The following is a 13,679-nucleotide window of genomic DNA, read 5'->3' as shown; positions in this document are numbered from 1 at the left end:
TTCAGGACAACAACGCTTCTATGGATAGCAAGTAGCAGTGCTTATTTCAGGGACAGCATTTCAGGTTTGTCTTCTTCCATACTTCCTGAAATATGGATGAAGGTTCAAGGAAGAATTACCCAAATCCATTTCAAGGCTATTATGTTAAACATGAGTCTGTTAAAATGGTAAAATAGTAAAATTATAATTAAAAGTCTCTGAAGGGAGATAGTATATATTCTTACAATAGAAGCCTTGCTGTGTTGTCATTGTCTTCCATTTTTGGAGGATTGCAGAGGTATAGAAGATCCTATTCTAATGAGAGCACTAACTTTAGATTCCGAATTTTGATGCAGCAAATACTATCCAGGTGTTAAATAATTTTTATTTCAGATTTAAAAAATTCCTAATGCAAAAAGATACCAATATTTTGTTGTTTGGAGGGGATTAAATTTTCTAGACTTTGGTTTATGAAACCAAGACGGGCTTCTGCCAAGGGCAGGGCGCATCCTCTTGGATCGCCAGTAATGCAATGGCCTGAATGAGGCTTTTGTTGAAAAGACAGCGAGAGAGAAAACTGCTTAGATGACATGACAAGAAAATAAAGACTATAAAGAAAAGAGTTGCAAAATAGGTCATCTCATACTCACTATGACAAGCTGCACAAAGCATCTCCCCCCTTAATTCTGCCCTTTCTCCTGAGTGATCACCCCCTTGCATCCTTGAGTGCGAGCAGCAGGATGTGGGCACCCTTGTGATTAGGGTGTCCTTCTACCTCCAGATGCTGGGAGAGCACCTTTCTTATGCAAGGTTTATTTTCTGCTTTCACGGAGACAGAAAGGAGGTTCAGAGTGTCCCTCTTGCATTGACCATTTCTTAAGTAACTTTAGTTCAAAATACTCAATATGCCATGGAGGGTATTTTAGGGCTGGTTGCACTGGTCCCCCAACAAAGGATGATGAAATTTTGACAAGCGTAGGGAAAATGGGGACAAGACAGGGAAGTGGCCCACTTGACATCACAGAGGCAATTAAGTTTCAGGGCACAGCCAGGGAACTGCCAGTCCTTTGGTATAAGAGGGCTGAGAAAGTGGTGAGAGCTGATATAGGAAAGGGAACCCATGGAATTTTTTTTTTAAGTCTTTATTGAATTTGTGACACAATATTGCTTTTGTTTTGTGTTTTCGTTTTTTGGCCATGAGACATGTGGGATCTCAACTCCCCGGCCAGGGATCAAACGCACAGACCCTGCATTGGAAGGCAAAATTTTAGCCACTGGACATCCAGAGAAGTCCATGGAACTTATATTTTATCTCGAAGACATCAAATAATCATTATAGAATTCTAAGCAGCTTTTTTTGTGTGAATTAATTTTTACTGGAGTATAGATGATTTAGAGTGTTGTGTTACTTTCTGCTGTACAGCAAAGTGAATCTGTTATATTGTACATACACATATATGCACTCCTTTTTGGATCCTTTCCTCATACAGGCCATTCTAGAGTATTGCGTAGAGTTCCCTGTGCTGTACAGTAGATTCTTACTAGTTATCTATTTTATATATATTGTGTATGTTTTTTTTGTGTGTGTGTATATGGCAACCCCAATCTCCTTGTTTATTCCTCTGCTCTGCTCCACAAGCAGCTTTCATGACCTGCTTTAGGTCTGCAAACCTGAGAGAGAACTGTTACTAGAGTATTTATGGGACTTGATACATAACACTTGTCCTCCCCACTCAGGTTCTGGACCTGGTGAAATAAAGTCAGGGAGCGAGCAGACAGAGGTCATCTGCTTCGCTGATAAAACAGACTACGCTGTACCGAAACCCAGAATCTGGCAGATTAACTCCCCTCACAGGCAGAATTGGGCTGGGGTGGTCTCTATCTGCCAGGGCAGAGCATCGGCTCTCCAAAGAGAAAGGCAAGGGGCAGGAGACTGCCAAGATATGACCATGTTCCTTCTGCTCAGGTTTTAATCAGATAAATGGAGGCATCACTCCACGTGGAAGGAAACATTATTTAGGTTTTTCTTCTTCTCTTAACACATTGAACTTAACCACTTAGCCTGTGACCAACTAGGCATGTGTCTGAGCCTTAGAGGATGTGGAGAGGAAAGCCCTGCTCCCACCTTCATAATGCAGATCCCCCAGTACCATCCCCCACTCCTCTGGGCATCCTGAGACCACTGGTGCCCTGGAAGATTCATAAATTGGGTTAGAAAGTGCCTCATTTACATTAAACTCCAAGGTCACTTTGCTCCCCATACTGAGAATTTACCTCCTGGTCTGTTTCTCACCCCAGATTATGTCCAGCTGTGTTGACCAATATTATCTGTCAAGAGGTTGTACCTGTGAGGTCAAATAAAATCATAAAATTATTCTAATAATAAAAAACCAACAGCTATATCCCAGATTTGAATATGAACAACTTACTTTCAATTGCCAAAGGAAAAATATTAAATTTTCTTGTAAAACCAAAAGAATGAAAGTCCAAAATAAAATTTTCTTGCCGTTGTGAATTAAAATACCAAAGACACACCCCTGCAGCCTTCCCCCTCGCTGTTCCCTGCATCAAAGCCAAGTTCTCAGGGTGCATTGCGGTCAGGAGATGGGCGACATGAAGGGAGGATGGACTGGATGTCAGTGCATCAGGCACCACAGGCTTTCTTCCTGCCAGAGGAAGGGGCTGTACTGTGGAAAGGAGACAAGCCATCGTTGATGCTGTGGTGTTGGACGGGAGAGGAAGGTATTGGTGTGAATGTATGTTGTTTAGATGTAGATATTGTATTAGGAGAAATTGTATTAAGAGATAGAGAACCAACAGGATGTATGGAGAAGAGATGGAGATTTAAGAAATTGGCTCCTGTGGTTGTAGAGGCTGGCAAATCTGAAATCTGAAAGGAGATTGACAGGCTGGTGACCCAGGGAAGAACTGATGTTACAGCTCAAGTCTGAAGACACTCTGAGAATTCCATCTTCCCTGGGAATCTCAGTCTTTCTCCCAAGGTCTTCAACTGATTGGATGAGGCCCACCCACCATACGAAGGGTAATCTGCTTTCAGTTCAGTTCAGTTCAGTCGCTCAGTCGTGTCCAGCTCTTTGTGACCCCATGAATCACAGCACGCCAGGCCTCCCTGTCCATCACCAACTCCTGGAGTTCACTCAGACTCAAGTCCGTCAAGTCCGTGATGCCATCCAGCCATCTCATCCTCTGTCGTCCCCTTCTCCTCCTGCCCCCAATCCCTCCCAGCATCAGAGTCTTTTCCAATGAGTCAACTCTTCGCATGAGGTGGCCAAAGTACTGGAGTTTCAGCTTCAGCATCATTCCTTCCAAAGAAATCCCAGGGCTATCTCCTTCAGAATGGACTGGTTGGAATCTGCTTTACTCAAAGTCTAATAATGTAAATGTTAATCTCATATAAAAAATACCCTCACAGCAATATCTAGGCTGGTGTTTGACTAAATCTGTGGCTACTAGAAAAGGACCCAGGCTCAACCCCTGTCCTCCCTTTTGGGCTGCAAGTCTAAGGGAGGCCAGAGCTGGGAAAGTTCAGGTTTGATGTGTAAGAGTAGGCTGAATAGGAATTTGGGACTCTGAGGGGGTTTTTTTTTGTTTTTTTTTGCTTGCGCTTCTTTCCTTTCTTCATTACTTTCTTTCTTTTATTCAACATGGCTATTACTATCTAAGAGTTAAAAAAAAAAAAAAAAGCCATGGCACTTTCCTGCGAGTTCTTCTAAGAGGTTGAAATATGAGACAGGAGATTTGAAGGGGTGGTGAAAAAAAATAAACCTGCTTTCTGCTTACCTCCTCTTGAGCCCAGCTCATTTAGTACTCATAAAACATCAGAAACATTCCTGGAGGTGAAGAGAAATGAATCCAGTGTGTTTGGGCCTTACAATGACTTTATGAAATGTCAAAAAGTGAAACTTTCTGTTCTTTTAAAGAACTGTGCCCTTCCTCCCTTCACCCCACTCCCGCCCCCACCCTGAAGTCCAGAGGGGCTGAGCACATCCTAAAGGCAGGCTGGCCCCAGTGATGCCAAGTGTGTACAGCATCACAGCACAGTTTCTGGTGGGACTTTTTAATGTTTTTATTTATTTTTATTTTTGGTTGTACTGGGTCTTTGTTGCTGCTCAGACTTCAGTTTGGGCAAGCAGGGGCTACTCTCTGCTTGTTGTGATACACAAGCCTCTCATTGAGGTGGTTTCTTCTGCTGTGGAGCACAGGCTTCAGGGCATGCAGGCTTCAGTAGTTGTGGTGCACGGGCTTAGTTACAGCTCAACACGTGGGATAGTCCTGGATCAGAGACTGAACCCACGTGTCCTGCATTGGCAGGCGGACTCCCTGCCACTGAACCACTGGGAAACCCCAGCAGGCAAATTCTCTACCACTGAGCCATAGGGAAGCCCCCTGGTGGGGTTTATTTTTTAATATTTATTTATTTGGCTGTGTCTGGTTTTTGTTGAGGCTTGCAGAATCTTTCTTTGCAGCACACTGGAAGCTTTAGTTGTGGTGCACATGGGCGCCATTTACTGCTCCTGGGCTGCCAGAGCACGCCGGCTTTGGTAGTTGTAGCATGCAGGCTCAGTTGCCCCAAGGCATATGGAACCTTCGTTCCCCAACCAGGGATTGAACCCACATCTCCTACATTGCAAGGCAGATTCTTAACCACTGGACCACCAGGGAAGTCCCATGGTGGGATTTTAAATGAGCTCCCAGTGGCTTTTGTCATGTTATCAAGGAGACGACTCAGCCAGTGTATCAGAAGCATCTTTGTTAGGGCTTCCCAGGTGGCACAGTGGTAAAGAACGTGCCTGCCAGTGCAAGAGACCCAAGAGACGTGGGTTTGATCCCTGGGTCGGGAAGATACCCTGGAGAGGGAAATAGCTACCCATTCCAGTATTCTTGCCTGGAAAATTCCATGGACAGAGGAAGAGCCCGGTGGGCCATAGTACATGGGGTCTCAAAGAGTCAGACACGGCTGAGCACGCATGCACACACGCTATAATTCACAGTCACATCACATGCCCTGGTGACTCAGATGGTAAAGAATCTGCCTTCAAAGCAGTAGACCAGGGTTTGATCCATGGGCTTGGGAGATTCCCTGGAGGAGGGCTTGGCAACCCATTCCAGTATTCTTGTCTGGAGAATCCCATGGACAGAGGAGCTATAGTCCATGGGTCACAAAGAGTGGGACACATCTGAAGCAACTGAGCCCATGCGCACTGACACACACACGCGTGCACACACACACGCACGCGCGCACACACACACACAGGTGGATATGCCTGATGAACAGGCATATTGTTGCCTGATTGAGATGCAAAAATCCTCAACAAATTACTAGTAAATCAAATTCAACATTTTCCATTTTACAGATGATAAAACAAACCCAGGGAACTTAAAAAACTTGTTCAAGAAAACAAAGCTACTGCTAAGTGGCAGATTCATCTGCAGACCCAAGCCGACCTATTCTAATGCCTTTCAGAAGATTGACAAGTAAGAGCTTAATAGGCGGCCTAGAAATTCCAAATGCATGGAGACCTGTGGCCCCACAGTACTCCTGAGAAATTGCGTGCTGAGTATCAGCACTGATAAAATTCCCAGTCTGGTGAGGGAAGGGGAGAGAAGGCCAGCAAAAGTCAGGGGTGCTATTTTGTCCATTGTGTTAAGGGAGTTAGACTTAAGCCTGTGAGGCCAAGAAGCACTGCATTTTAGAAAGATCAGTTCAGTCACAGGGTGCATGCAGATCGGCTGGAGAGGACAAAAGGAGAGTCAGGGAAGTCCGTGTGCTGCACAGCAGATTCTCATCAGTGATCTGTGCTGCACAGCAGATTCTCATCAGTGATCTGTGCTGCACAGCAGATTCTCATCAGTGATCTGTTTTGTGCACATATCGCTAGTGTATATGTGTCCAATCCCAATCTCCCGATTCATCTCAGGGGTCTGTGGTAACCCAAGTGAAAGTCACTCAGTCGTGTCTGACTCCTTGCGACCCCACGGACTATACAGTGAGGGGGATTCTCCAGGCCAGAATACTGGAGTGGATAGCCTTTCCCCTCTCCAGGGGCTCTTTGCAACCCAGGGATCGAACCCAGGTCTCCCGCATTGCAAGTGGATTTTTACCAGCTGAGCCACAAGGGAAGCCATTGGTGACCTAAATGAGAAGGAAATCCAAAAAAAGAGGGATAAATGTATTTGTATAGCTAACTCACTTCGCTGTACAGCAGAAACTAACACAACATTGTAAAGCGACTACACGCCAATAAAAATTAATTTTTAAAAGTTAGATAGGTATTTAAAAAAAAGAAGGAGGAAGTGAATTCAGAGATGATGCAACAGTGCAAGTGAACAAGACAGAGTCCGACTGTGACCGAACGGGACCCTGTGGGGCCTTTCTGGAACAGACCCCTCCCCCATGTCCTCTGCTGCAGCTCATCTCTGAAGCACCCGGATAACAGTGTCTGATGCACACTTCCTGAGCTATTAAACAGATGCTAAAACCTTCACCAAATGGGAGCTGTCAACTACTTAAAGACCAGGAGCACACAGCCTGCTGGCCTCCTGGATCCTAAGGAATAATAATATTAATCCCCGTGACACCTCCCAGTTACCATCAACCAATCTGAGGATTTTGCACAAGCTGATCGCACACCCCGGGGCTCCCCTCCCTCACCTGGCCTTTAAAAATACCTTGCTGGGGAATTCCCTGGCAGTCCAGTGGTTAGGGCTCTCTGCTTTCACTGCTAGGGGCCAGGGTTCAGTTCCAGGTTGGGGAACTAAGAGCCCACAAACTGTGCACAGCATTGTCAAAACAAATAAATACATTAAAAAAAAACTGTTGAAACCCGTTGGGGAGTTCAGGCTTTTGAGCATTAACTGTGCTGGACTCCTTGCTTGGCATTTAATAATAAACACTGAACTTTCCTTTACCACAACCTGCTATCAGCAGATTGTGTGTGCTAAGTCACTTCAGTCGTGTCCAACTCTTTGCAACCCCCGGGACTGTAGCCCTTCAGGCTCCTCTGTCCATGGGATTCTCCAGGCAAGAATACTGGAGTGGGTTGTCATGCCCTCTTCCAGGGGATCTTCCTGACCAGGGATCAGACCCAGGTCTCCTAAAGAATTGCAGGCAGATTCTTTACCATTTGAGCCACCAGGGAAGGCTGATGTCAGTAGATTGGCAGGCCCAAATTTTGGTGGTAACATCAAGGCAGTGGATCAGGAAAGGAGAGAAGTAGGTTCAGGAGTGACTTAGAGGTCCATTGAACAGATTTGGTGAGTTAGTGAGGGAATAGAAGGTGCTTAAAATGACAGAAAATGGGTTTCTGGCTTGGGCTGATGTTAATGGGAGAGGCAGAGAGGAGGAGAGTGAAGATGGGGACCTCTGTTTGGACCTGTTGAATTTGAGATGCCCAGGAACTTACACTCAGGGCACCAGCGGGGTAAGTGTCTTAACCTCTGCAGAGCATTTAAGCTGGAGACATAAAGCAGAGTAGATGTGAAGAATAGACCTACATACTCAGTGCTGTTCTCTAGAATCACCCAGTTAAACAACGAATGTTGTCATATGCGTGTTCTGTTTTCACTCTTTCAAACTCTACCGCATCTTCAGTCACTGCTTTTCTTATTAGTGAGGTAGAGACTGGCAGTTATTTGGGGTGTGCCGTGCAGGCTGTTCTCCAGTTTTGGCGAGCAGGGGCTACTCTCTAGTTGTGGTGTGCAGGCTTCTCACGGCAGTGCCTTCTGTTGTGCTACGTGGGCTCTCGGGTGTGTGGGCTTCATCGGTTGTGGCACATGGGCTCAGTAGTTGTGACTCCTGCGCTCTAGGACCCAGCTCAGTTGCTCCGCAGCATGTGGGATTGTCCCAGAAATGGAACCTGTGTCTCCTGCATTGACAGGCAGATTCTTTACCACGGAGCCACTAGGGATGCCCTAGCTTGACTCTTAAATGCTACCCGTATATAATTGTATTCTTCCCAGTCTGCCGGGATTCATCATATAATATTAGAACAATTTTAGTTTTTAAATTTAACTCTTTAAAATACAATATTATGTATATTAGCAGATATGAAGATATGATTAAGTTTTACTATGTTTATTGTAAGTCCATGTGTCCAGATATATTAGTAACAAACAGATGATGAGAATAAAAAATTCTTCCATAATTCCCAAAAGAGTCCAAAATGGACAAAATGCTTTTGCATGTCTGTGTTGAAAATGAGATTTTTATATGTTGGAAGTAAATAGCAGCATCCATTTTATAGCATTTTCCTTGCTTTGATTTTGTGACACAATTCTTCAGAGTCCTGACTGTGAATAGGCTAGCACCTCAATGCTTCAAATAGGTTCAAGAAATGGTTCTACTTTTTTTCCACCTCTCCATTCCAAACCATTGAGGGAATTAGTTGCACCATTGAAGTACATTTCTTTTCTGTTTTACATAGTCAAATTTTTTGCTAGTTTCCTTTCTAGAGGAAGAGTGAAGTAGGACATTCACAATCATGATGTAGATTTACGGCTAAGGCTTTTACTACTATTATTATTGGCAGACTATATTATTACTATATTATTATTGACAGATACAGTCCGTGTAAGACATTGTGCTTTGTCTCTTACAGGATAATAGTGTGCTGTAGTGCCATTGACACTTTTAGTGTATTGGTCAATATAAACATCATAATTTACTAAAACTTGCATGCAAGTTGCAAAAATAAAACAACTTGACAAGACCGGAGCTTAAATAAAACATGAAATGGTCTCTGCTGGTGCTAGCATAGTGTCTGACTAGTATCTTTCTCCCCCCAGCAATACTTTGAGGTGGAAGACGAGAAGACATCCCTGCATGATGCAATGACTGTCAAAATGAACATTTTGTCAAAAAGACTGAGGGAGAAAGAAGAAGTCATTAAGGAATTAAGAGAAGAACTAGATCAATATGAAGAACATGGATTTCAAAAAGTTGTAAGTTTCACGGCAAAGAATAATTTATGTTAATATATGTAAATGAAGTTACGGCTGTCTAAAAAGCTCGGGTTTGGAATAAAGGGACTACAGTGGATGTATCTTGGGTATCTTCTTCACAAAATAAGATAGTTCAACCCGTTTTTTGCTCAATAACATAGTCTAGAAAACCCATAATAATTATAAATAGGAGCAGTATAATTGTTCTCAATTTTTATTTGTAAGGGAAATAAAATAACCTATCTTCCACCCTCGAAAAGCATGTAAATACATTTTTGTTTTAATACGGAAGAGTCCCACCCTTTTTTTTTCAGTCCAATTAATCTGAAAGACACAAAACAATCTCAAGTCAGAGGCTTTCAAGAAACCAGCTTGTAACAGGATGACCTTCCACAGAAATGTCAAGAAGGAAAATTCTCAGAGGAGTTTCGCCCTGTTCTCCCTGTTGTAATGGGAGCCAGGAGCTGCTTTACTGCTCCAAGGACTGAAGAGAACAAACTTGAGGAGAGAGAGAAAGCCAAAAGGAGAGCTTAGCTACCTGTTGAGGAGATGAATGAGAAGGATCTTGAAACTGTGGACCCTGAATACGTTTGTTTTAATCCCCAATCAACTCAAATAGCCATAGCGGGGTTTTCATACTAGGTGCTGAGAGCAAGAAGTAGGTTGTTTGAGTAGGAGAGGTGGCCAGAGAAGCCAGAGGGTCAGCCTGCTGCGTGCCAGCCGACAGGGGCACTTCCTCACCTCAGCTCAGTCTCCCGACGAGGGGGCAGAGGCTCACCCGGAGCACGCAGCTGGCAAATGCTGACGTGGCATGGAAACCAGGGTCCATCTGAACCCAAAGTCCCACGTAAGGAGGTAGCTCTTTCCTCTGTATAGAGTAAGAATTAAAGGTTGCAATATACATGTATATATATGTACACACACACATGCACACACACACACACACACACACATATAGGGTTGGCCAAAAAGGTTTGGGTTTTTCCATAGAATGTTATGGAAAACCCAAATTAACATTTTGGCCAATCCAATATATACACTCTTATAACTTATATATTTCTTATATGTACATTATATTATTATAATGGATTATAGTATTACAGTATATGTATAAATCAACATAACATATATAATTATTATAATTATAATTAAATGTATAGTGATCCCTGTGTATGAAAGTGAAAGTTACTCAGTCGTGTGCGACTCTTTGCAACCCCTTGGACTATATAGTCCATGGAATTCTCTAGGCCAGAATACTGGAATGGGTAGCCTTTCCCTTCTCCAGGGGATCTTCCCAACCCAGGGGTAGAACCTAGGTCTCCTGCACTGCAGGCAGATTCTTTACCAGCTGAGCCACAAGGAAAGCCCAAGAACACTGCAGTGGGGAGCCCATCCCTTCTCCAGAGGATCTTCCTGACCCAGGAATAGAACCAGGGTCTCCTGCATTGCAGGTAGATTCTTTACCTGAGCTATCAGGGAAGCCTTGGTCACTAAGTGTATATCACTAAGTGTACATCATTTAGTGTACATCACTAAGTGTACGTTAGTGTATATCCCTAAGTGTACATCACTAAGTGTATATCATTAAGTGTACACTACTTACTGTATATCCCTAAGTGTACATTACTTTGTGTATATCCCTAAGTGTACATCACTAAGTGTATAGTGTAGATACACATAAATATTGACTCGTGTGCATGTATACATGTATGTATATGTATGTATATATACATGTATGTGTGTGTACATGTATATATACACACATATATGTATGTGTATATATAGATATATATATATGGGAAAACTCTGAGAAGTAATACATCAAAATGTGAATGCTAGGAAGAAACACTTCCAGGTTCCAGGTTGCTGGGCTATTTAAGTGCATTCCTTGGTTTATCTAAGTCCCACACTAGTATTCTTACTTAAAACCCTCAAAGTTAGAAAAGATAAGGAATTGAACTTGCACCATTCTAAAGGACTTTGTTTACTAACTGGGGAAAGAATACTTTGTTTAATCTATTAGAATTCTCTGTGTTCTACAAAAACAACAACAACAAAACAAAAACAAAAAAAGAATTCTCTATGTTCTAAAAAAACCAGAGAATCTTCTAAGCAATTTAGTATTAAGTATTCTTACCATCAGAGAAGGCAATGGCACCCCATTCCAGTACTCTTGCCTGGAAAATCCCATGGACAGAGGAGCCTGAAAGGCTGCAGTCCATGGGGTCGCTGAGGGTCAGACACGACTGAGCGACTTCACTTTCACTTTTCACTTTCATGCATTGGAGAAGGAAAGGGCAACCCACTCCAGTGTTCTTGCCTGGAGAATCCCAGGGACAGGGGAGCCTGGTGGGCTGCTGTCTATGGGGTCGCACAGAGTCAGACACGACTGAATTGACTTAGCAGTATTCTTATCATAGATCTAATATAATTGAATATTATTTCTTTTTACATATTCTGATCGCCTTGGAGGAAGAGACACATCCAATTTTTGAATTTACTTTTCTTATCTTGGATCTACATTTACTCTTAGTTTTTTGGAGAAAATAATTGATAGAATTATTAGTAGAAAATTTAATAGAAAAGTTGTAATAGTTTTGGCTTTTACTCCTGCCCTTGACTAATGATATCCAGCATTGATTAGCAAGGCAGTTTTGATCCAATTATTTCCCACTTGTGAAATGAAAAGTGATCTCTGCCTAGCCAACAGTGTTATGAGGAGGATTTGTTGTGAACCTGAATCACTGTGAGTTCTTTGAAGAAAGGCATGCATATAAATTCTAGTTATCATGATGGGGAAACACACAAGTCCTTACTACCATCTGGTTTACTGTTGAAAATATCCCAGTTCTGTAATTGAGCTTCCAACACGAGGTCTTTCTTGGTGTGTTTACACCTCCGATTGTCCTCAGCCTGTTAACTGGTCTGTCTGGACATCCTGGGTAAAGATCAAGATGAGGTGGGCGGGGCTTGGTGAGGACCACAGGAAGTGGGAGGGTCCACCCCTGCTGTTATATAAGCGGGTGTTCTCTGCATCTGGTGACATTCTGAAGACCTTGGTGGTGGTTGTCGTTCAGTCGTGCCCAACTCTTTGTGACCCCATGGATTGCAGCATGCCTATCCTTCACTGTCTCCCAGAGTTTACTCAGACATGTTCATTGAGCCAGTGATGCCATCCAACTATCTCATCCTCCGTCACCCCCTTCTCCTCTGCCCTCAGTCTTTCCCAGCATCAGGGTCTTTTCCAGTAAGTCAGCTGTTTGTATCACGTGGCCAAAGTATTGGAGCTTCACCTTCAGCATCAGTCCTTCCATGGAGTATTCAGGGTTGATTTCCTTTAAGATTGCCTGGTTTGATCTCTCTGCTGTCCAAGGGACTCTCAAGAGTCTTCTCCAGCAGAAGACCTTGGTTGTTTCACTGTAATTTGTCTCCATGGACACCACATCAGTATTGCTGTAAACAACTTAAGATTTGAGGAAGGTGAGACTCCTGAGTAACTGAGTGTATACGTTTTCCCCGGCACCAGAGGACCCTAGTGAAACACCATGCTAGGGCAATGCAGAGCAGGGCTAGTGTACCTTTCGGTAGGATGGACATGAACACTGCAAAAGCAGGCTATATATTTTTTTTAAAAATCTGAAATTTCTCTTAAAAAATCTTCTAAGAGCTAGCTTTCCTAGAACTCCATGCCTCTCAAGTTCTAGGTGAAGTCACTCAGTCATGGCCAACTCTTTGTGACCCCATAGACTGTAGCCTGCCAGGCTCTTCCACTCATGGGATTTTCCAGGCAGGAATACTAGAGTGGGTTGCCATTTCCTTCTCCAAGGGATCTTCCTGACCCAGGGATCGGACCCGGGTCTCTCACGTTGCAGGTGGATTCTTTACCGTCTGAGCCACGAGAGAAGCCCTAAGTTTGAAATTTCATCTAATACAACTGCTCCCTCTAGCGGTATAAAAAGCTCAATACAGCAAGTATCTGAAATTATATTTGGAAAACCAAATTTGGAGAAACAATTAGAAATTCTCAAAGCAGCAGTTGAAATAACTCACAAAAACAACTTGAAATAAGCAAATTGAATAAACAATAAGGGAACACTCTAGTTTGTTCTTCCTCATAGTCTGATCACATAAATTACTTCATCGTTACTAGTCATAATCTCTCTCCAGATTGTTTTAGAGTAAAATCTAAGAATGACAGGAAAAGGAAGGTGTAGTAAACATCTAGCTTAGCTTATATTCATGACAAGATGGAAATCAGAAAAAGGACTCTCGTCAAGTTACAGAAGCCTCATCTCTCCAGGTCAGAACATCCTTAATGTTGAATTTTCCCCGAGAGGGCTTCACTTGGTGTCTCAGATGGTAAAGAGTCTGCCTGCAATGCGGGAAACCCAAGTTCAGTCTCTGGGTTGGGAAGATCCCCTGGAGAAGGAAATCGCAATCCACTCCAGTATTCTTGCCTGGAAAATACCATGGATGGAGGAGCCTGGCAGGCTACAGTCCACCGGGTTGAAAAGAGTCAGACATGCCCGAGCGACTAACACACACACACACATTCAAGGGCTGAGTGTCTTTTCAGGCTCTGTGAACCCCCTCAATGAGTTAATGGTACTCTGCTATAGTCTGCAGCTTGCCGTGCTATATGCTGATAAATCCACTCAAGAATTGCTGAAGGAGCTCGCTGGCCAGGGTAGTGTGCCTGTGTGTCTGTGTACACATGCACACGCCTGTGTGCTTCAATT

General features: G+C 43.4%; 1 protein-coding gene across 1 annotated transcript in view; it reads left to right on the top strand.

Annotated features, from left to right (window-relative positions):
- The window catches only part of C13H10orf67 (chromosome 13 C10orf67 homolog), a 35,827-nt gene extending 27,212 nt beyond the window's left edge, over positions 1-8,615 (top strand). Inside the window, exon 5 of the mRNA XM_018056852.1 lies at positions 8,598-8,615. Within this exon, the coding sequence (XP_017912341.1) occupies positions 8,598-8,615 (18 nt within the window). The remainder of the gene's footprint in view (positions 1-8,597) is intronic.

This window comes from Capra hircus, chromosome 13 (assembly GCF_001704415.2).
Source record: "Capra hircus breed San Clemente chromosome 13, ASM170441v1, whole genome shotgun sequence".
Taxonomy (NCBI): Eukaryota; Metazoa; Chordata; class Mammalia; order Artiodactyla; family Bovidae; genus Capra; species Capra hircus.
This window is presented reverse-complemented; position numbering and strand designations above follow the sequence as displayed.